This window comes from Pseudorasbora parva, chromosome 15 (assembly GCF_024679245.1).
Source record: "Pseudorasbora parva isolate DD20220531a chromosome 15, ASM2467924v1, whole genome shotgun sequence".
In the NCBI taxonomy this organism is placed as follows: Eukaryota; Metazoa; Chordata; class Actinopteri; order Cypriniformes; family Gobionidae; genus Pseudorasbora; species Pseudorasbora parva.
This window is the reverse complement of record NC_090186.1, coordinates 9,096,469-9,118,639: the sequence shown is the minus strand read 5'-3', so window position 1 is coordinate 9,118,639 and position 22,171 is coordinate 9,096,469. Positions and strand designations below refer to the sequence as shown.

At 38.1% G+C, this 22,171-nt stretch overlaps 1 protein-coding gene across 1 annotated transcript; it reads right to left on the bottom strand.

The window, feature by feature from the left end:
- Nucleotides 1–9,606: 9,606 nt before the first annotated feature.
- Nucleotides 9,607–16,744, bottom strand: ppm1ab (protein phosphatase, Mg2+/Mn2+ dependent, 1Ab). Its single transcript, XM_067417026.1, has 3 exons — nt 16,381–16,744; nt 15,060–15,932; nt 9,607–13,677 (listed from the first exon to the last, which is right to left on the bottom strand). The coding sequence occupies exons 2-3, from the start codon at nt 15,915–15,917 to the stop codon at nt 13,534–13,536; spliced, it is 1,002 nt and encodes a 333-aa protein (XP_067273127.1). The 5' UTR covers nt 15,918–15,932; nt 16,381–16,744; the 3' UTR covers nt 9,607–13,533.
- Between the last annotated feature and the right edge of the window lie 5,427 nt (nt 16,745–22,171).

The following is a 22,171-nucleotide window of genomic DNA, read 5'->3' as shown; positions in this document are numbered from 1 at the left end:
CAGTCATCTGACTCTTGTGTGAAATAGCATATTTGTATAGAAGGCATTGAGATATTATTGTAGCAGTCTTGACTAGTATGCTTTTTATGTTAAACAAGGTTGATCTTGATCTATACAAAAACATACCTATATTGAATCACACCAAGCCATGAAATTACTTAAAAGGAGGGCCGTCTTACTTCTGCAGGAACAAAAACGAAAGAGAGAAGACAAACCGTGGCTTTGTACTCAATTGTACTCCAGAGGGAATCGTAAAATAACACATTTTCACATGTCAAGGATAAAGTAAAATAAATAGTAGTGACATGAAGAAAGGCAAATGGCAATTTAACAAACAGAAGCCGAGGTGAAAACATAAAGGCCGTTCAAGGATGAGAAAATCTCTGGCGCCCTCTAGCCAGAGTAGATGATAGTGCTGTCTGACACTTCCTGCTGTCAATATGGGAGGATAAATGTATGTTATAGGCTAAAATGCTGTAGAGTAATATAATGAAAATATAGCTGACAAAAAATCAGATCCCTTTATCTGAAAATCGAAGATGATTTGCAATAATAAAATCTCAAGGCCTGCTCACATTCTTCAGCGCCACCAGATGTTTGTGCGAATTTGTTTGCACCGTTACATGCTCTCTCCCTTTCCGATCGCTCCAGGGGAGTGCCAAGTCGAGCTTACCACCCCTCACTAGGCCGCCATATGGCTGCCTAGGAGCTCAGAACTCCAGATAGCACTGCGGATCATGCATGAGCGATCGGTGAAGCTGCTAATGCTGTAATTAGACAGGCACGGCCAGGTCAGCTGATCCGCGTGCTTGAGCCTTGATGATCTTATCCTCATTAGTGATACCGAAAACAAAGGGGTCTTTAGAGAACATCACTACACCCAGGGGCCCCGTTTACATATTATACACAGCAAATTAGGAACGATGGAAGGTCATCAATGTCTAAAGAGTTTAAACAGTTACAGTTTTGTTTGGGTGTCCAGTTGGCGCTTTGCTGATAAAACATGACATGAGGCACACCAGGCAGTGAAGGTAAGGATTCAAACAATATGTCTTATAAAACTCATTAATATTCAACCTTTGCAGTCAGATTTTAACATTGTAAAATAAGTTATGAGAATATAGTTGCCACTGGGAAAACAGTTTTTGACAATAGGCCTATGTACGATTTTTGGATTTGCATAGGGCTGTACAATATCGACTAGAACAATGCTATTGACTTGTTGTGTACTTACATTATCCCAAATGTTCACAAGAATGTTAAAATCCAGAGAAATAAGCCATTTCAACCAGGACATGCTGTGTCTGTGTTTCGCCTATCCGTGACATCATACCCGTGTTACCCTTTATTTCTGAAAAAATGAAAACACCAAAGACATCTTTAATTATGTGCTTTATTAGACAGGTGTCTAATAAAGGTGTCTAATAAATGTATCCAAAATGTATACAGTTTGGATACATTTTAATCGACAGAAAACTAACCATTATTATTTAGCTCAACACAGTTAGTCTTATTGTTTAAATCCTGTTTTCTTGATTTACCGTGAGACCATGTTTCTGGCCAAGACCTGTCTGATTCTTTTCTCTCTTTTCCACCGGCTGTAGAGGTGAAGATGACAATTCCCACGATTCCGCAAAATCAATACATCATCAAGATAAAGGAGGCCTTTTGAATTAGCGACCTCTAGCTGCAAAAATTGCTTATCATACATTTAAGATAATAACAAACACTTTAAAAGTGCCCTAGAATTAAAAATTGAATTAACCTTGCCATAGTGAAATAATAAGAGTTCAGTACATGGACATCACATACAGTAAGTCTCAAACACCATTGCCGCCTTCTTCATATGTAAATCTTGTGCATGAAAAACACCCCGGAAAAATAAGTGATTCTCAACATAACGCTAACTGTGACACAATCGCGGGGATCATTAATATGTACGGTCCTAACATCTGCATATGTCCGAACATGTTCATTGTCAGGCGGAACTCCGCAGCCGAATCATTGGGACTGCAGGTAAACAAGCGTCATGCGGGGATAGCGAAAATGGCAGATCATGGACACACGTCATGTTTCAGGCTGTGCAGGGGACGTGAGGACTTTTTATACCCTTCCCACAGACAAAAAATGTCAAAAATGAAAAGAAGCAGGATTCGCTCAGCGTCTAAAACTAAAGAAAGTGGATTATTCCTGCAACCAGTAAGTAGTGATTTATCCACTTATTGACTGTTTAAACAATTTCTGATTGACAGAAATGAGAGAGGGAGGGGGAGATGTTTCAGCCGGGACTTTTTACTGCGCAGAGTCGAAGTACTCTCAGAAGTGCTATTCCGCCATACATTATAGTTCTCCTTTTTAATCCGCTTAGAAAAGTGCCACGTTTTATTTTATGTCACCATACTTGATCGTTCAACTATTAGTGTAACTGTATTTAAATAGGGAAAACGTGGAGGTGTTTGGTCGCTTCTAACTTGATCTCTGTTTGGTACCATAGTGAATGAACTGGGCTTAGTTGGCTAAGCTAAATGCTGTCAGATCGTCACCACGCGTCAGAGAGATTAAGTGCACGATTGCAACAATTTAATATAGTGTTTCAACTCATTCTAGGGCACCTTTAACATCAAAAATAAAGAGATGTTGTAAAGCTGAATAAATGCACAATTATTATTATTTTTTATTAATTTTAATTTCCATTCAAAATATGTTAGGGTTGAAGATTGGTGAAAAAAATGGCTAATACTATACAAACAATTATTTAGCTGTACTTTGTGTCAAGAACAATAACCAGGTTAATGTTGGCATGAAAACAAAGTTGTAATAGTAGAGGCCTACATCAGAGTGAAATGTAGGGCAGGATTTGGTTTTGTCCTTCATGAATTGACTGGATCATAGAAAGTTGGTCATTGCTAATTAAATGTAGGCAGATCTGAATGCCAGTTTGCAGTCAGTTTTGGTGGATATTTAGTCCAGCACTCCGCCAACAACAAGCCATGAAAAGAACAGATGCTGTTTGGGGGGGAGGGGACGTTAATGTTTTTGATTAAATATTACACATGCACGTGAATTAAAAAATTATAATTTGTGCATGATAAATATTTTATAATAAACACTGAAACATTCTGTAAACATATACAAATAGTAATACAAATGTCCACTCATTTCATGGTGACTAAAATGGATCACTTTTACTATAATGTTTACCATATTTTGTGGTCTTTTAAGTTTTTTTTTCTCTTATGCTCACCAATGCTACATTTATTTGACCAAAAATACATTAAAAACAGTAATATTCTGAAATTGTATTATAATTTAAAATAATTTTTTATCATTTCAAATAAAGTTATTTCTATGATCGCAAAGCTGATCTCAGCATAATACTCCTGTCCATATGCTGATCTGCTGCTCAAGAAAAGTTTCTTATTATTATCAATGTTGAAAAAAAAAATGTTTTTATTTATTTAAGTCTTTACTGTCACTTTTGATAATTTTAATGGATCTTTTCTAAATATTTCAAAAGAAATTAAATCTGTGAACCGTGTATAATCATGTGAAATACTGATAAACACTATATAAGAAACTTACATTTTTTGACCAAAACCTTATACTAGTCCCATAAATACCAAAAACATATCAAAGCATCTTAACAGGAATGATCACACAATCAATCTGGGAATATTTTCGTATAAAATGCACAATAGAAAAAACATTGAAAAAACACACACAAAAAATATTATTATTATTAATTCTATACATACATTAGAATTTATTGTCATTATTAATTACACTTTAAATTGTTACATCAATAATGAGGAAGTCAATAGCTCACAAAAGTTTCCATTTTCAAAAAAATCAGTGAACAAACATTATACAGACACTAAACCAAAGCTTCTCTGGGATCTAAATATAAAAGGAAGGCCCTACAGACAGCCAAATGAGGGACAGAGCACGCCAAAACAATCTTTGGTCTGCAATTCAACATACAATGCCAAATACAGTTGATATTAAGGCTGCACCTGTCCTGCAGGGAATTAAAAACATACACAAATACTTTCTCTAATATACCACATTAACTTGTACAAGCAAATGCAATTCATTATTATTGTTTATGACATATTACATATTTTCTCATTACTATAATAAAAAAATGTTTTAACTAAAAGCTGTGTGCAGTATTAAGCCTCAAACAGATGTGTACATCTCACACACACATTCAAAGCAAAGCTGTTTCTATTTCTGTTCTCTGTGCTAGAGACACCTCCTTTGATCCTCAAAGCGAAAGGGTCAGCAAACAGATGCAGTGTGATTCCTATGATGCGCTGAACTGACCAGCACTCAATAAATCTGAAGAGGCAGCCAACAGATACTGATCAATGTTAGTATAACACTATAGGAAGAGTTCTGTTGCAACAATTACTTCTATGCTTAGACTAAAATTTATGTTTGGGAACCCCTTGCAAATCTCTGAAAATGTAAATCAGTTGAAGAAAATAAGAATATATAAAGAAAAATATAAAAAAAAAATTTTATTTAGTACTGTCCAGGATATGATATTTTACATAAAAGATGTTTACATATAGTCCACAAGACACACAAAAAACAAGCTGAATTTATAAAATTGGCCCCATTCAAAAGTTTATGAACCCTTGATTGTTAAAGGGTTAGTTCACCCAAAAATGGAAATTATTTAATTAATTACTCACCCTCATGACGTTGGACACCTGTAACACCTTTGTTCATCTTCGGATGGCTGAGAAAGGCTTCAGATAGGCCTCCATTGGCATTCAGTACATTCCCACTCACAAGACCCATAAAGGCACTAAACACATCAATACAAAGTCCATCTCACTACAGTGGCTGTACAATAATTTTACAATGCGACGAAAATAGTTTTTGTGCGCAAAAAAAATCAAAATAATGACTTTATCCGCCAAGTTATTGTCTTCTGTGTAAGTCTCTGACGTGAACTCACGCGATAGCGGCGCTCCTTCTCCTCTTCCGGGTCATGTATCTGAACGGCGGATCTGCGTCATATTCTTGCACATGCGTCGAGTTCACGTCATACCCACCAGTTTCAATAGAACCTGACAGAAAGTACCTGCAATTTTCTAATCAACCAATCACATGGCAGTTGCTTCAATGCATTTAGGGCTGTGGTCCTGGTCAAGACAATCTCCTAAACTCCAAACTGAATGTCAGAATGGGAAAGAAAGGTGATTTAAGCAATTTTGAGCGTGGCGTGGTTGTTGGTGCCAGACGGGCCAGTCTGAGTATTTCACAATCTGCTTAGTTACTGGGATTTTCACGCACAACCATTTCTAGGGTTTACAAAGAATAGTGTGAAAAGGGAAAAACATCCAGTATGCGGCAGTCCTGTGGGTGAAAATGCCTTGTTGATGCTAGAGGTCAGAGGAGAATGGGCCGATTGATTCAAGCTGATAGAAGAGCAACTTTGACTGAAATAACCACTCGTTACAACCGAGGTATGCAGCAAAGCATTTGTGAAGCCACAATACACACAACCTTGAGGTGGATAGGCTAAAAAAGCAGAAGACCCCACCGGGTACCACTCATCTCCACTACAAATAGGAAAAAGACGCTAATATTTGCACGAGTTGAAGACTGGAAAAATGATGCCTGGTCTGATGAGTCTCGATTTCTGTTGAGACATTCAGATGGTAGAGTCAGAATTTGGCGTAAACAGAATGAGAACATGGATCCATCATGCCTTGTCACCACTGTGCAGGCTGGTGGTGGTGGTGTAATGGTGTGGGGGATGTTTTCTTGGCACATTTTAGGCCCCTTAGTGCCAACAGGGCATCGTTTAAATGCCACAGCCTACCTGAGCATTGTTTCTGACCATGTCCATCCCTTTATGACTATCATGTACCCATCCTCTGATGGCTACTTCCAGCAGGATAGTGCACCATATCAAAGCTCAAATAATTTTAAATTGTTTTCTTGAACATGACAATGAGTTCACTGTACTAAAATGGCCCCCACAGTCATCCGATCTCAGCCCAATAGAGCATCTTTGGGATGTGGTGGAACGGGAGCTTCGTGCCCTGGATGTGCATCCCACAAATCTCCATCAACTGCAAGATGCTATCCTATCAATATGGGCCAACATTTCTAAAGAATGCTTTCAGCACCTTGTTGAATCAATGCCACGTAGAATTAAGGCAGTTCTGAAAGCGAAAGGGGGTCAAACACAGTATTAGGTATGGCGTTCCTAATAATCCTTTAGGTGATTGTATATATCACTAAAAAATTAAAATGACCCGTGATGACATGAAAGTGTTATTCAATCATTTCTCCTTACAGATAACTTGTTGGCAACTTTTGACTTTAAAATGTAGTCAAAAACCCTAGGTTTAGATAGAGAAACCCACTGAACCTTTTTTTTCTAAGAGGGAGGAGTGCATCCAACTGCACCAGAAACATTCACAGTAATACATTCATTCACAGGTTTATGAAGGAGACCACCCACTGATTCACATTCTGCCCTTTTTAAGTGGAAATAAATACAGGTGCCTATATCCTTACATTCATGCTGCACACACAAAGTCCTATTCAGAAAGCATGCAATACCATAGGGACATCAGGAAGACTAAGATAGGGAGGATTCCTAAGGATGTGTCTATAGATCAATATCACCATGTTTTAATAAGAGGGTCACAGTGTAAACGATTCAGCTGGTCACAGTGTGCTGCATTATTAACCAACAGATGATGTTAAAGGTTGCAGCATGAACAGGGAGGTCTAAAGGTAGTCAGTTGTTCATTTATTATTCAGTCGCTGGCTATCAATCACTGCATAACTGGTCTCTGGAAGGTCAGACAACAGGAGCCAAGCCAAGAGTCCATCTATATGTTCCTTTCTTTCCCACTTTTGTCTTTATCTCAGCACAAACAACGCTTAATAAAGATCTGCTGTTTACTAAACATGTGTAAGATTCATTTTTAGTAAGAATTAGATGGTGACAAAGATGATCTAAATGTAAAAATGGGCATTAAATACTGAGTCTGCTTATGGTGCATATCATCAATATGGTATTTATACATTATGCATCCTATAATATTTTTTTCGGCAACTGGGTGTGTGTGTGTGTATATATATATATATATATATATATATATATATATATATATATATATATATATATATATATATATAAAATAATTTACATTGCACTTGGTTAATTAATGATCATGTATAACCACCAAGTCTCAGTAATACTAAGTAATATAATTTTCACATTTAGCTAGTAGAGCATTATGGAAAATGTCATAAATTACTTTAACCCACTATTTTATCAAAAGAGAGAACATGGGAGCTTTGATATCAATAATTCAGTGAGGGCAGTATTTAGAGGGGAGGAGAGAATGCAGAGGGACTGAGACAGATATAGAGAAATGAAACATTACATCTAGTATAAAACGAAAAGGTCTTCACGTGTAAACATGGTAGAGTTACTTAAGACATGGATACATGCCATACACAAAAGACGACCTGTGAGTCACCCAAACAGTCCTCCAGCAGAAAGGGCTTCTGAGTTATTCATGCACCGCAGTACTCAATCACGGCCACTACAGACATTATTTCAGCACTTATACTGCAAGCAATACATTTAACAAAACTATGAGTAATCTGGAGAGATACTGACTGAAGAGTGCAACAAACAACAGAGACCAATATGTGAGTCACTGCTTCATTATTGCAGGAAGCCTATGAAATGTCCTACATGACTCATACCCTCTGCCTAAAATAAAAATGTTTTTCATTCAGATTTAGCTTTTAAGGGCTTTTAAATGATTGTAATTTTAATGGTAAAAGACTGTAACAATGCTACATTAAAAACCTATTCATTGCCAGGGGTGGTAAGTAATCAAGTAAAAATACTTTGATACTTTACTTAAGTATTTTTTTCGGGGATCTGTACTTTACTTGAGTATATTTTTTTTGCATCTACTTTTACTCTTACTCCACTACAATATTAAAGGCAAAGTGTACTTTTTACTCCAATACATTTCCCCATGCCCACTCCAAGTATTGAGTATTTATTACACTTGATTACCAAACCGGTCTGGTCGGCCATGGATGATCCAGTTGGGTATAGACTTGGAAAAGCTGAGAAGTCAGGTTTGCCACACTAACGTTAGCTCAGTGTTTCCCCAACTTTTTTATTTTGCAGCACACTATTTACTATGAAAACATCGGTAACATTTTACAATACAGGTGCACTATTATAATTCATGCCTAACTAATGCACTGATAACCATGAGTTAATGTATTACTAATGAAGAACTAAACCATTTATTAATGATTAATGCCTCAGCAACTAATGAACATTCTATATGATTAATAGATTAAGTAATATATGAATTGCTATTAATTAAATATGACATCATTAATTCCCTAATAACATATTACATTAACTAATAATGTAAATGCATGTATTCAAAGCCATGCATTCCGACTCTCAGTTGTCTGTTTAATTAATCATTAATCATAACAATTGGCAAAATTATAGTATGACTTTACTTGTTGAGGCACATGACTATTAACTAATTGTTACGTAATATGTCATTGTGATTATGGCTTTTGAATTAATTTTGAATTAGTTAATAGTATCTTGCTCCTCATCTGTTTTATGGAGCTAATGTTATGGAACATGTCTATTTTAAGTTTAACCCCTATACTGCCTTAAGGTGCTTCATTGTCTCCTGTTAATTGCAAATCTAACAAATTCTTAATTGCAGTATCTAATCTTATCATTTGTTCAATTAAAGCATTGCATATCAGTCCCAAAAGATTTTATCTGCTTATTGATATTTACAGTTAATTTGAATATTTACTTTTTACTTTCGGTACTTGAGTACGTTTTAAATCTGATACTTTTGTACTTTTACTCAAGTGATGTTTGAATGGAGGACTTTCTACTTTTACTGGAGTATTTTTTTATTTAGGTATATATACTTTCACTCGAGTATAACTTTTGAGTACTTTTACCACCTCTGTTCATTGCTTAACGATAAGTTCGCTTACGCTATATGGTGAAAAATTATTAGCCTAGTGCATCTTATTTTGGTTACACTTTATTTTAAGTTCATTGTTACAGCGTAATTATATGTTTAAGTACGGATTAAAAATAATTAACAAGATGTACTTATTATAGGGTTAGGATGTGATTAGTTTGGTTGAGGGTTAGTTGCATGTAATTATGCATAATTTACTGTTATTAGTGTGACAAGAAAATTTGCAACATTAAAAGCTTAAACCTGGTATTGATATTTGCAGCACAATAGTTGAAGGGTAAAATTGACGGTTATTTTCGTCAGTTATTTGTCTCCACGTCGTGCATTAAAATCATCCTTTAATGCACAGCTAGCCGTGGATTTTTACTTATGTAATAAGGACACTGTAAAATAAAGTGTATTTCTTTACTGTCCAAGTACAGATTTAGACTTTGAATGAACGACCAGTTTACACGTCCGCTACCCGAGACTGGCAAAAAAAATTCCCATATGGAAAACACACTTTCATTTTCATACAATTTAACTAAATAACTATAAAAAACAACAACAACAAAAAAACACAAAATCAGGGTTTCCGTAAATATTTTTATTTGAATCATCTTTGACAGCCAAGAATGACAAGATCACAGTTTGTCTACATTGCTAATACCTGGGTGCTAATGTACAAAAATAAAAACTAAAGAAAGAAAATACTGGGTGCTCACCCTCTAATATTGAAATACTTTTCTATGAAATTGTATTTGAAAAATCTTTCAAAATGAGCTTTATAAAACTGTTACCTTCTGAGAGGTAAAATTGAACAAACACAGACACAAACAGTCTGCTGGGTTAAGAAAGGACCGATCATAGATTGTAACCCTTACACACCGTCAACCTTGGACCGATACTCTTGACAGAATAGTGAAAAGTGTGACCATCATGTAAAGAAACTACTTTGTGTAGATGAACCCAAGACATGATGCATTTTTAATCCCATATCTTTCAGACAACTCATGACACAGATGTATAACAATAAATACAAAGAAAAAAAGAATATAAGCTTTTCATTGCATTAGTAGTGCTTATTTGGCTAAATAAAATGGAATGCATGGACAGTATCATTCAAAAGAGGTAAAATACTATAAAGACAATAAATAATTCAAATAAATAGTGTCCTCTGTTGCTTGTCAGTTTGGACCTGAGAGGTAAAGACAGAAGTGACACACAGGGACAACAGCACAACACAGCGCAAGTATAAGACAATAAGCGGGCTCTGTTTGCCCTATTAACACTCCAGAAGATACATTTTAAAATGATCCTGTGTTACAAAGGCCTACTTTATTTGCAGTTGGTTGTTTCACTGAAAATCCAATGAACTTTGTAGATAGACAGTCTTGTATAGGGAAAATGTCAACTTCATCTCAATTTCATGGTGCTACAGTGTTAATCAAGGCAATGTTTTATACAATACTTTATGACCCATTTAACGCCTGCTTTGTTTTTCAGTAAGGCAATATTTCCACTAAGAGTCCCAAATCCAATTTTTGACTCATTGGGGGTTTGGGTTGTGCTTTGCGATAATCTCGGGTGAATGGTTTGAATCACTCGCATGGCACTTTTTGTTAGGGGCCAACCAATGCAAGTATGCTTAAATCATGCATGAGTGGGCTGGACTGGACTATAACATTACAAAACAAACAAAACCACCTCGAAAGACTTAGAAAGTTCATTTAAATGCTACAGCTGGCCATAGACTCACTCTTAGGCACAATTAAAGGCTCTCCCAGAAGGACCTAGTCACTCTTTGTAGGTATATAAACACGTGACATGTCTCATCAAAGCATAGAGATCTCAGATGTGCTATTATGGAAGAAAATAATTAAGGCTAATTTAATAAACAGTGGATTATCGGCAGGCGTGTAAAGCCATGTCAAACAGTGAGGAGGATACAACAGCAAACCAGGCTAAATGAAATCGATATGGTACAGGAATGACCTACAATCATTTTAATCTCAAGAGTTCTCTCAGAGCAGGCACACTATGTTTTTCATTCAGTTAAAAACATCTTAAAGCTAAAATATATAATCTGGTAATACATAAAGACATGCTAAAAACATTTGGGATTGTTTGGCTCTAAGGGGAAATTTAGATCAAATAAAAGAACACCCCATCCTTAACCAATGCAGTTCGGTTTCTGTTCTTCTTCCTTGTCCTAACCAAGTGCGAAGCGATAAAACACAGCATTTTGTCAAACTTTAAAAGACTGACGTACTACTCAAGTATATCTACTTCACGTATATTAAACATCAACCACAGATGAGGAGAGACAGGTTCTGGAAGTTAGAATCATGACAATCTATGACAAATCGAGAGAGTAAACAGTGGGAACTGTTCTGATTGGCTGAGTTTTGTGATTGATTGTGTTGCATCACACCCCATTTTTAGGGATGCACAATATAGCAGCATCGACAGATGTTCATTTTAAAGTTATCGTGATCGGCCAAATAAGAACATTTGGACCATATCTCCAGCAGAGACTCTGGAGATGTGCACTGTTTACCATGTATTCCCTGAAACATGTCAGAAATCATTTCAAAAAGGAAAATACATTTAAGTGCAACCTGTGCAGTCGTATAGGCTACATAAAATTACAATAACATTATAATTGTGTGCTTGGGACATGGCTTTTAGTGGTAAACTTTTGTTTTGGTAAATCAGGCTCTCAAATTATATAAAAATTTAGATTTATCGGCCAATATATTGCTTATCGGTTTCAAACATTAATAATTAATTATAGGTAAAGGCCAACATTTTCATATCAGTGAATCCCTACCTTTTTTTATTCTACCAAAAATGAGAATTGCCATTTACTCCGAATTTTTTCAAATAAAATCTCTCCATGTCATGAAAGTCAATCGGATCCAACGCTTTCAACTAGTTTCTATCAGCTTGGAACGACATGAGGGTGAGTAACTGATGAAAGAATTTTAAACGATAGACACATTGTTTGGAGTTATTGATGCGTCGCACCATGTTAGGACAAGTCCAAGGGGGTTCAAAAACATGAAAATTAAATTAAACGTTTGCAAGATCTTAGGTACAGAAAAAACAAACAATGCTAAATCTTGCAGGGTTTTACCATTAGCGTACTATAAATATTAAACCATTGTACCAACAAGGATCTACATCTCAGAAAGTGCTGACAGGCTTAATCCCACACTATGTACCTAGAATTTCCTAACTACATCATTTTGTCTAAATAGTTATATAGACAAACCAGAGGATTGACAAAGTGTCAGTTTGAGGCAACAAGTAGTAAACAACTCGGAGAGGATTGTAAAACATCTACACAATCTTTCAAATACTATGTTCGGTTCACAAGGAAGCTGTTCCTCAGGGGTTACAAATGTATACTGTACAAAGTATAAAACTTCTGTCAGACTAACTCAACCCTTTCCCTGTTTTTTCTTAAGGTAGCGTACATGCAGGAGGTGTACACAACTTATCGTGCTATCGGTACTGTGCATGCTTTCAGTACCATGTGTTCATTGGATTTAATATTACTCTTCCAAGCAGTTGGAGCTGGGTACCAAGTGCTAACCTACCTATCGATTCTAATTAAGGTAGTCGCTGTAAATTAGGACTAAGGCAACAATTTTCCATATTACAGAACAGGAATCATGCAGATTAAAATGCTCATGGCCACCGCTGAAGACGCAGAACTGCACCATCAGGCCATGTACAGTAGTGTCAGCTACAATTTCAGGTAGTCAGCAGTGGAGGCCTGACATTCACTCTCATCTAGAACGACTTTTCAGAAAGATGCAAATGAAGCGGGTGCCAGACTGAAACACATGCTCATACGAGTGGATGAATACAACTATCCGAAGAACAAACTGTCACAAATAGAACGCAAAACTACACTTTGTATTAATTCTGTTCGAACACATAAACACACTGTATTCTAACTGAGATCTCAAATTTGGTCTCTCTTATTAATAGAAGATGCCTTTAAGTATAGCAGCGTTTAATGACAAAGTGCAAAACCAAATGTTGGGTTTTGTCATTCCTTTTTCCTAAACTACAATTGCACTTACTCACCATCACTTAGTAGCTAATAATACGCCAATACAGACGTGTATTACGCACTTGAGCGGAGGATTTTTAGATGCACTACAATAAAACCTCTGCTAAAGCTACAGGCTACAGCTAAAATGTTGAAGTGCTTTTCAATATTGGCAATAAATAATCAAAGGCCTCTAATTATCAATACAAGCTCAAATAAATTCACACTGTTGTGTTTCTCTCTGGTAAAATTGATCCTGAATAGTCCTAACTGTGCTAATACAGTACCAGTGAGTCTTTCCTCTCCAATATGGGGATTCGTTAATTGGAAACTTTACGTTAACTGTAACGTATATTTAATTGGCAAGCGTAAACTGCCATCTAACAAACTCACCTAATTAAGTAAGAATGCTCACTTTCTACAACTCTCTCTCTTCCGTCTTTGCAATACATTTTATTTATTCGCCTTTTTACATGCTCCACCCTCTCTGTTCTGCAGGTACTTATCTAGCTCAGCCTCTCGCTTCACAGCTTCTGGGTTGACTTTTGGGGCACCAGGAAAACATACCAGCACCACACTCATGTTGTCTCGACTACCCTGTTGATACAAATAAAAACAAGGAACAATCAAGTTAGATTAATGACTCTAAAAATATCACATTAAGCAAACGGGTAATAACATTTTCCTTACACTTTGAATACGTGACACATATTATAGATAAAATCAGTGCCGTCAAATCAAATGAATCAATTTGACTGATCTTATTTATAATCGTATGAACCTCGTTGGTTCTTGCGGAAGCTCAAAGGTGCTGAGTAATGGCGCGTTCACACCAGACACAAATGAAGCGTTAAGCGCAAGTGATTTACATTTTAAGTCAATGCAAAGACCCAAAACGATTTGCATGAATGACACGCCACGAAGTGAGCACTTTGTGCATTCGACGTGCATAACGCTTGATTCGCACGAGTGGAAAAATCAGAACTTTGGTGCATATTCGCGCCGCATTAACCAATCAGAAACTTGCTCTAGTAGTGACAACAATGAGGACAAAATGCATCCAATATGATACAACTTACTATATAGAAACAAGAATAAAAAGGATCTTGCTTGGAAGTGAGTGAGGAGGTCGGACAACCTGGTAAGTTGTAAAGCGATATTTACTCAATTTGAGCTATACATATATTGAGACTACAAGCTAGCTAAAGCCGGCAAAATGATCTTATTTGCCTTATTTTAAAACAATCCATGTCAGCCATTTCAAATCGAGACGGGAGCCGCCCGGCAGAAGCCCCTTTCATGATGCAAGTCGCGGCTGGTATGAACGCACAGTAACACATGAGAATGAACCTTATTGGTTCTCGCTCGTCAAGCGAAACATGCTTGAACTTCCGTTTACCGCAACCAATGTGTGAGATTCTGTTCATCATATAAAGCGTATCTCTTCAGAAAATTTGGACTAAACCGCTCAAGTCATATGAATTAGTTTTACAATCTCTTTATGAACTTTTTAAAAAATTAAAGCGGTAGCTCTCATATTTCAAGAAAGAGACCTTTAATTTGTGTTCCCAAGATGAATGAAAGTCTTACGGGTTTGGAACGACATGAGGGTAAGTAATTAATGACAGAATTTGTTTTGGGGGGGGGGGGGGGGGGGGTTGAGGGGGGGACATCCCCATCGTGGTGTATTTGAGCAATTCCTTTTCCTATCAGGAATGCTCCACCTTTAGATTGTTTTAAGAGTTTACTCAAAACGTATATTTTTAGTGAAGCTTTTAAGTAGTAATTTTACCATAATTACCAATTTTTTGTATCACTGTGATTGTTCATTATGGAGTAGTGTTTATGTATTGTTGTAGCGCTTTGAGTGTAAGAAAGGTGCAATACAAAAATTTATTATTATTATAATGCTAAGCATTTCATTTTTTTGAATAATAGATGCAGGTAAAAATTACCCATTAGCATCCAACTGAACTTACCTTGTACAAACAGGTGTCCACAATCTCATTACACACTCTCTCCAGGTCATCTGTCACTTCCAAGCGTGAGCGCACAAAATCACACAGTTCTTCGTTGGCCATAACGTCCCAAATACCATCGCAGGCCAGCACCACAAATTCATCCTCAGCCTCAGAGCGTTCGATCTCATAAACTTCTGGCTCCGGGGACACCAGCTGCTCAGTGGGGCCCTTCCCATGCACGCACTTATAGTCGAAGTCTCCGAGAGCGCGGGAGACGGCGAGGGAGCCGTTGACCCTCTGGATCATAACAGAACCGCCTGCGTTCTGGATTCTCTCCTTTTCCAGAGGGTTACTCGGCTTGTGGTCCTGGGTGAAGAAGTGAACGCGACCCTTGCGGCTCAGCAAGGCTCTGGAGTCGCCGCAGTTGATGAAATAGAAGTGATTCGGGGAAATCATCACGCCCACCGCCGTGGAGCCGCTGCGGTCCGCCCCGTGCTTGCGTTCGGACATGGCCCGCATGTGCTCGTCGATTTGCAGGAAGCCTGTGCGGATTCCACATTTCACACTCTCCACAGAGGGCTCGGCACCAACTAAATCCGCACCTCCGAAGCACCCCCGCCTGAAGTCTGGGTTGCTGGTAATATGTTCCAGCAGATGCTCACAGCAGTAACGGGCAACCTGAGAGCCTGCGTGCCCATCGTAAACAGCAAAAAAGGACCACAGGCTGAGGCCATGAGGCAGCCCCATCACAGCCGTGTGTGCGTCCTCCATCTCCACACGCCATCCCTGCATACTGCCGAGTCCATAGCGGAGGCCGTTCCCCTCTCCGTGAGCATTGTGCTTCTCCATCTTTGGCTTGTCCAAGAACGAACCCATTCTTCTTATTTTGCTCTAACACAAACAGAGCCAGAAAACAAGTGAGTCAAAGGTGCTTCATTATGACATAAGTGCCTCTCGTTTATTCAACACTAACAAAATGACAACATGTTCAAGCATGCGATGGCAATGGCATAACCATTATACGATAAGCCACAGGTGCAGCAAGCTTCCAGTAGCAAGTAAACTGTTTAGGTAAATGTTGTTTATCATCACATCAACGCCGTACTTATTTGCCAGCGGTTGTTTACATTTAAAGTAGGAGTAACGTTAAAATCTTTGCGTGGCAGGGGGAGCTGCCAACGCAGCAACATTAACAAACCTGTATGAAACAACCGTGATGTTTACTGATGAAGCCGCTGCGCTTCCCTTATCAGCAAATGCAAACTGCTGCACGCCCAGATAGCATTAAGAGGCTAACTCCTAATTTGTATGTACGTCAGAGTGACTTAACATCACTTACCCAGTTTCTTCGTGGTCTTTGCTGGATAACGAAACACCGAGGCACGAAAGCCGCGGGTAAGAGCCTTAATGTCAGTATGTTGGGCCGGATAGCAAACAGCGCTGCGTTCAACAGCCACAACACACATCAATCGATGGCTAGCCAATTAGCCTGCAAACTAACGTCAACGGCCAGAAAGCGATTCAGCAAATAATAATAATACAAAATTATAACCATAAGACACTCATCATATGAGCCCGTTAAGGCTGTCCGCAGCTGGGCGGTGGGGCATTTCTGGCTCCGGTGTTTTTGTTTTCCCGAGGGGGGGCTACAGCAGCCTCTCGCTCAGAACATCTCTCTCTCCGCGCGGATGGGTTTGTTTGGAACCCGGATGCTGCAGCGCATAGTGCGCGTTCCGCTTTCGCTCCTACGTCATCACTGCCACGCAATTGAAGGCTGGAAATAGATCCATTGAATGAGGGACCGTTATGAGCGAGCCCCTTGCCGTTCATTTAAATGTGCTTAGTAGCTTTCCTGCAGATGCTTAAATAGGCTTAGTCTTTATATGTTTAAGCACATAGTCGTGTAAATCTGTAGGGCCGTTAATTAATAGAGATAAATACAATTCAACGTTTTAACTTTGAAAACCAAGTCTCAAGGTCCAAAAAGCATTGAATTGTAGGAATGATCATGTAGCTAACCTTAGGCTATTATTAACCCATTTGGGAATGGCTTCATGCATATAGTCATGTTAGTGTCCTTTGAACGTTCTACATTTATTTTCCCCAGGTTTTTATTTTTCTTGAAAACTATTTTAATGTGTGGCAACTTTCTATTTATTGATATTGCAAACTGGTATTTGTTATATTATTTTAATGCATTATCGTAATCAATCACTCACTGGTTTGTAGCGCAAATAATATTACTGCACTTTGATAGCTATTTTTGTAGGCTAGCTATAGCGGCTGGGCTAATAAATCAGAAGTCTCACCGGAAATAGCCTTCTTTTTTTAGCTGCTACACAAATAGCACAAATAGTGTGAGTGGCCTGTTTTCTCTTGTTTAGCTGCGAACATTGTGCTTTTATTCATATGTTTTCTTGGTGCTGTGTGCAGGCTACACATATAGCTAGCTAATGTTTTAAATTTGAACAGAAATTATCTTGCACTTCGGCTGTTGAGGTTATTTAAGGTGTATTGAGTGAGCACGTCATAATCAATAACATAGGCATCAGTAGGCTAATAGAGCTACAGTAGAATATATCCACATCTGCATTCAAGCTGTTAATGGCATTTCCAAGAGCGATAGAAAAGGAAATGTTTTCGAGAATGTTATGGCCACTTATGAAGACTAAAGGATTCCACAGAATGTAAAGTCATATTGTCTTTAAGTGTCGTCATGCTTTTGTATCATGGTATATACAAGACTGGAGCCACTGTAATGCTAATGACTGAGGGTAAATAATTCATACAGGCCTCAAAATCCAAATTAAAAGCTTCTTGCATTGCTGTCTGCTGGCTGACTTAAGTGTGTTGCTCATAATGCGATGTGCACTTAGGGTAAGTAGCTTCTCGCTCTAAATATCCAAATGCATTAGACCTGAATGAGGGAACCTTCAGCTAGATTGGCATTTTTAATACATATCAAAACAAATATGGCCCTTAAGCTATTGCCAGGCTTTTCCACTGCAGTGTAAACAGTTATGCTGAAATGTTTTATGGCTGTAGAGATAGAACGGGTTTTGCTTCAGGACCCACTTTTTTACATTGAATATTAAGTGGTTGACCCAACACAGTACCAACATTTTTTACCATACAAAAGTGACACAAAATTCACTTACAATCGTGATTAATTTGACTGTAATAAGCCAGTGGTATGCACAATTATTAACATAATATAGGCTACACAGGAGAAATTACAAATTTGGTTTCTAAACGTCCATTGAAATTTTAAATGCTCTTGGCAGCCAGTAATCCACTGCACACACAAAAAATGTTTTTTGTTGCTATCTTAATTAGCCGCATTTTATCAGAACAGACCTGCTGCAACACATTTTTGGGTTGCGAACTACCAGGTGTGAGATCCACTGGAATAAACTATAAAAATGCCATTTGAAACATGTCAGATATGAAACAAGTATGAAGGTTATGTACAGAACGGCAGTGTGTTGTTGATTTGAATGGAGTCATGAATGACAGCGGAAGGGATGGATGAACACCAACTACTGAATTTTCAGACTGCCTGCCAAATCGCCAACCACAGGTGAGGTATCCAGAGCAAATGATGTGCCACAGCAATTTTACCCCTCTTTCCAAATTCCAGACAGTGTGTTTGGACTGTGTTGTCTAAAACAATAACAACAACAGCTGCCATGAAAGTGGCAATACGTAAGGCAAACCAAACGAGTCACAGTTTACTGTCATCACTCTTTTGTCTCAGGAGCTCATACAAACAGGAAAATACCATGGTTGAAGCAAACAGGAGAAAACCTGTGAAACCAGTTTCACAATGACCATTATTTTACATCCTCATGCATTCAGCAGCCATGTATCATAGCTATCAAAATCCAGTGTTCTGTATTTTCCGTACGTGAGTATTTGTTGTAGCTGGCTATAAAAAAAAAAAAAAAAAAAAAAAAGTTGTGTACTGTGCTATTTAATTGAGATTTCTTACAGCTCTTACAGGTTGTTGGCCTTGTTTGTTTCGTTGCTTCTATTGCTCTACCCTTTTTTGTAAGTCGCTTTGGATAAAAGCGTCTGCTAAATGATTAAATGTAAAAATGTAAATGTAAAGTAGAAAACTAATTCTCTGGATTCATCATATATTCAATTATGTGTACTGTTGCAGAGAAGCTCACACACTTGTGTCTTTGAAAATCAACGCTACAGCCAGTTATTTTACTTTGAAATGTACATTCAGTGCCGGAATGTCTGTTTTTGTTTTGTCTGTGCGATACCGCACGTTGCCAGTTTCCCCAGTAGTATTCCAACACCACAGGTTGCCAGTTGGCAGAAAACAAAAGCGTACTGCTGTCTTGGCATCCATCTAAGCAGCTCTATAAATAGAAGCACATTTAAACGTGCAAAAAACAACAAAGCCTTTGTTGCATGTCCTTAAACTGGCAACCCGTGAGCGTGAAGTCTGAGGAGAGGGGGGCGGGGCAAACAATATTTCGAATTTGGACTGCAGTACCCATTTCAACCACTAGCTGTCATTCTTACATACAGCACCTTTACGGGGGGGGGGGGGGGGGTGAAACACTCAGTGAATCAACTCATGTCAATCTTGAGTACCTATAGAGTATTATTGCATCCTTCATATCCCCAAAAAGTCTTTAGTTTTATTATATTTATAAAAGAAATATAGGCTGTACCGAGTCTTTCCGGAAAAAAACGAGTGCCTGGAGGTGTATCGTGTGGATGGAGCTAAAGAATGACGAATGCGCACAAAGTGGTGACGTCCTCAAGCGTGGAGAAACCCATGGTTATCGATTCTCAGCTAATACAGATAATGATCCAGAATCAAATTTCGGAGGCTGAAATAAATTGAACAGGAGAAACAGCAACACAGGACGTCCGTCTCTGTGGTATGTGCTGTATTTAGTGTCCTGTCAACATTTGCGCTTGTTTACTCGCAGTTTATGAGGACATGATTCGGTTTATGGACTATTGTATGCAACGTTATACATAGAACAACAATAGAGTAACGTTAGCGCATTTGAATGACGAAGCACGCGATCGTGTCGTTTACTGAAGTTTACTCACACGACAATAGCCAACAGCACAGACATTTGAAGCAGTTTTACTCACCGGCTGCTTCCAAAGCAGGACCGAACCTTTATCGCTGGGACCGCTCCGTCAAAAACACACTTCTTTGGTATGATTTGGTGAAGTCCTGTGAAAGCAGTGACCGTGGAGATCCACTCTGAGACGCGACTGAAGCGATGTTGTGAAGCTTCCCGTCATTTCTGCGTTCAAATCGGTTCAAATGCAGTGCTGCCTTCCCGGAATGCTGTGCTGAAGCGTTGAAGTCGCTTGATGTCACCCATAGGAATAAAGTGGAGCGCGGCGCTAGTTATGCTAGTTGATGCATACCTCTCTCGTCTCAGTGCGTGCACTTAATCGCTCTGACGCGCGGTGACGATCTGATAGTGTAAGACTGAAAAAACTAGTATATGCCGAAATGTCTGAATGAGGAACAAGGACTCTCTGAGAAAATAAAGGAAATTAACATCTGAACTGTCCCTCACACACACCACTGGAGACGCAAGTCTCACCTCACTATCAGCTAATCTACATCTTTCCCTGTTGACTCCCTCTCCCCCAATTCCTTCCCTATCTCATGCTGAGATCACTAAAAATACACCCAGAATCTCTATATTACAATGTCAATCCACACGATACAGTATTATATGTGTTTGATATCGTTTGAAATGTCTCAGTGCGACTGGTACAAAGATCTCATCCCAACAGAAGTTAACCAAAAGATAATCAATGTTTTAAGAGTTAAGAGATATCTTGTCTTAGTTTGGTGGGTGTGGCTTTCAGCCATTTGGCCTTTGCATCAATTTAAGTCTTGATCAATGCAAATTCCTATTGTGAACTCGTGTTTACATTTGAAAGAGTTTGTGCATTTGTTTCTGGGTATTTAAGGGAATGTTACAAAGAGCTGAGGGCTTGAAACCTTAAACCGGTCAGCCTGTAATGTTGGATGCCTCAAGATAGCCAGCATTATGTAATTTTCAGAAGTCAGGTATACATTTTATTCTTTACTTCAGAGTATTTGATGTTATATATGGATTACCTTTGAATTGACTATGTAATTGGCTTTATACATTTACCTGACTGTTAAATAAATTGTTACACTTTGATTGATTCTGACTTGCTCTGGAATTATTCAGGTTAGGTATAATTTCAACAAAGGGTTAAACGGAATAATTAAATGTGTAGTTAAACTATGAAATATGAATGACCAAATAACCAAATGGCATTCTAACCTAAATTCTAAATTATCATTAAATGGAGTCAGATAACGAGGGATTGGAATAAAATCCCCTTTTCCCCGCTGAAAAGACTGAACGCGCAGCGACCTTCACCCGCCGATCGTTAGCCTCCATTGGGACGATTTGGGCGGCCTTACAATAGCATTTAGCTTAGCCCACTAAACCCAGTTCATTCAGAATGGTACCAAACAGAGATCACACAATTCAACCCAGAATGAAAATGAGATGTTTATCTGCTTACCCCCAGTGCATCCAACATGTAGGTGTGTCTGTTTCTTCAGTAGAACACAAATGAAGATTTTTAACTCCAACCGTTGCTGTGTGCCAGTCATATAATGGCGTGAACAGGTAACAATTCTATGAGAGCAAAACAAACAAACAAACAAAAAACATGCTTAGGCAACGTGCACAAAACCCCTGCTGCTCCTGATGACACATTGATTTGTTAAGACATGAACCGACCTGGTATATTTGTGTGATATATTATAGTGATTTTTGGCATAAAAGAAAAATCAATAATTTTGTACCATACAATGTGTTGAGTACATTATTAAAGAACAGATAAACATTCTATAAACGTAACTAGAATAAAGTTGAATGTTGACAGAAAGTTAGCCAAAGTTCTGAGAACATTCTCTGTTACCTGCATGGGTGTAGCAAGAAGACGAGCACTGCAATATTACAGTAATATTTATACTGAAGTCACCTGCGGTCATTTTTTAGTACATTCGATAACATGATGCACCATTTTACAAACTTTATATATTTATATCCGTTGAGTCTTGTGCTTCCAAGCTCGGCTTTTCATTT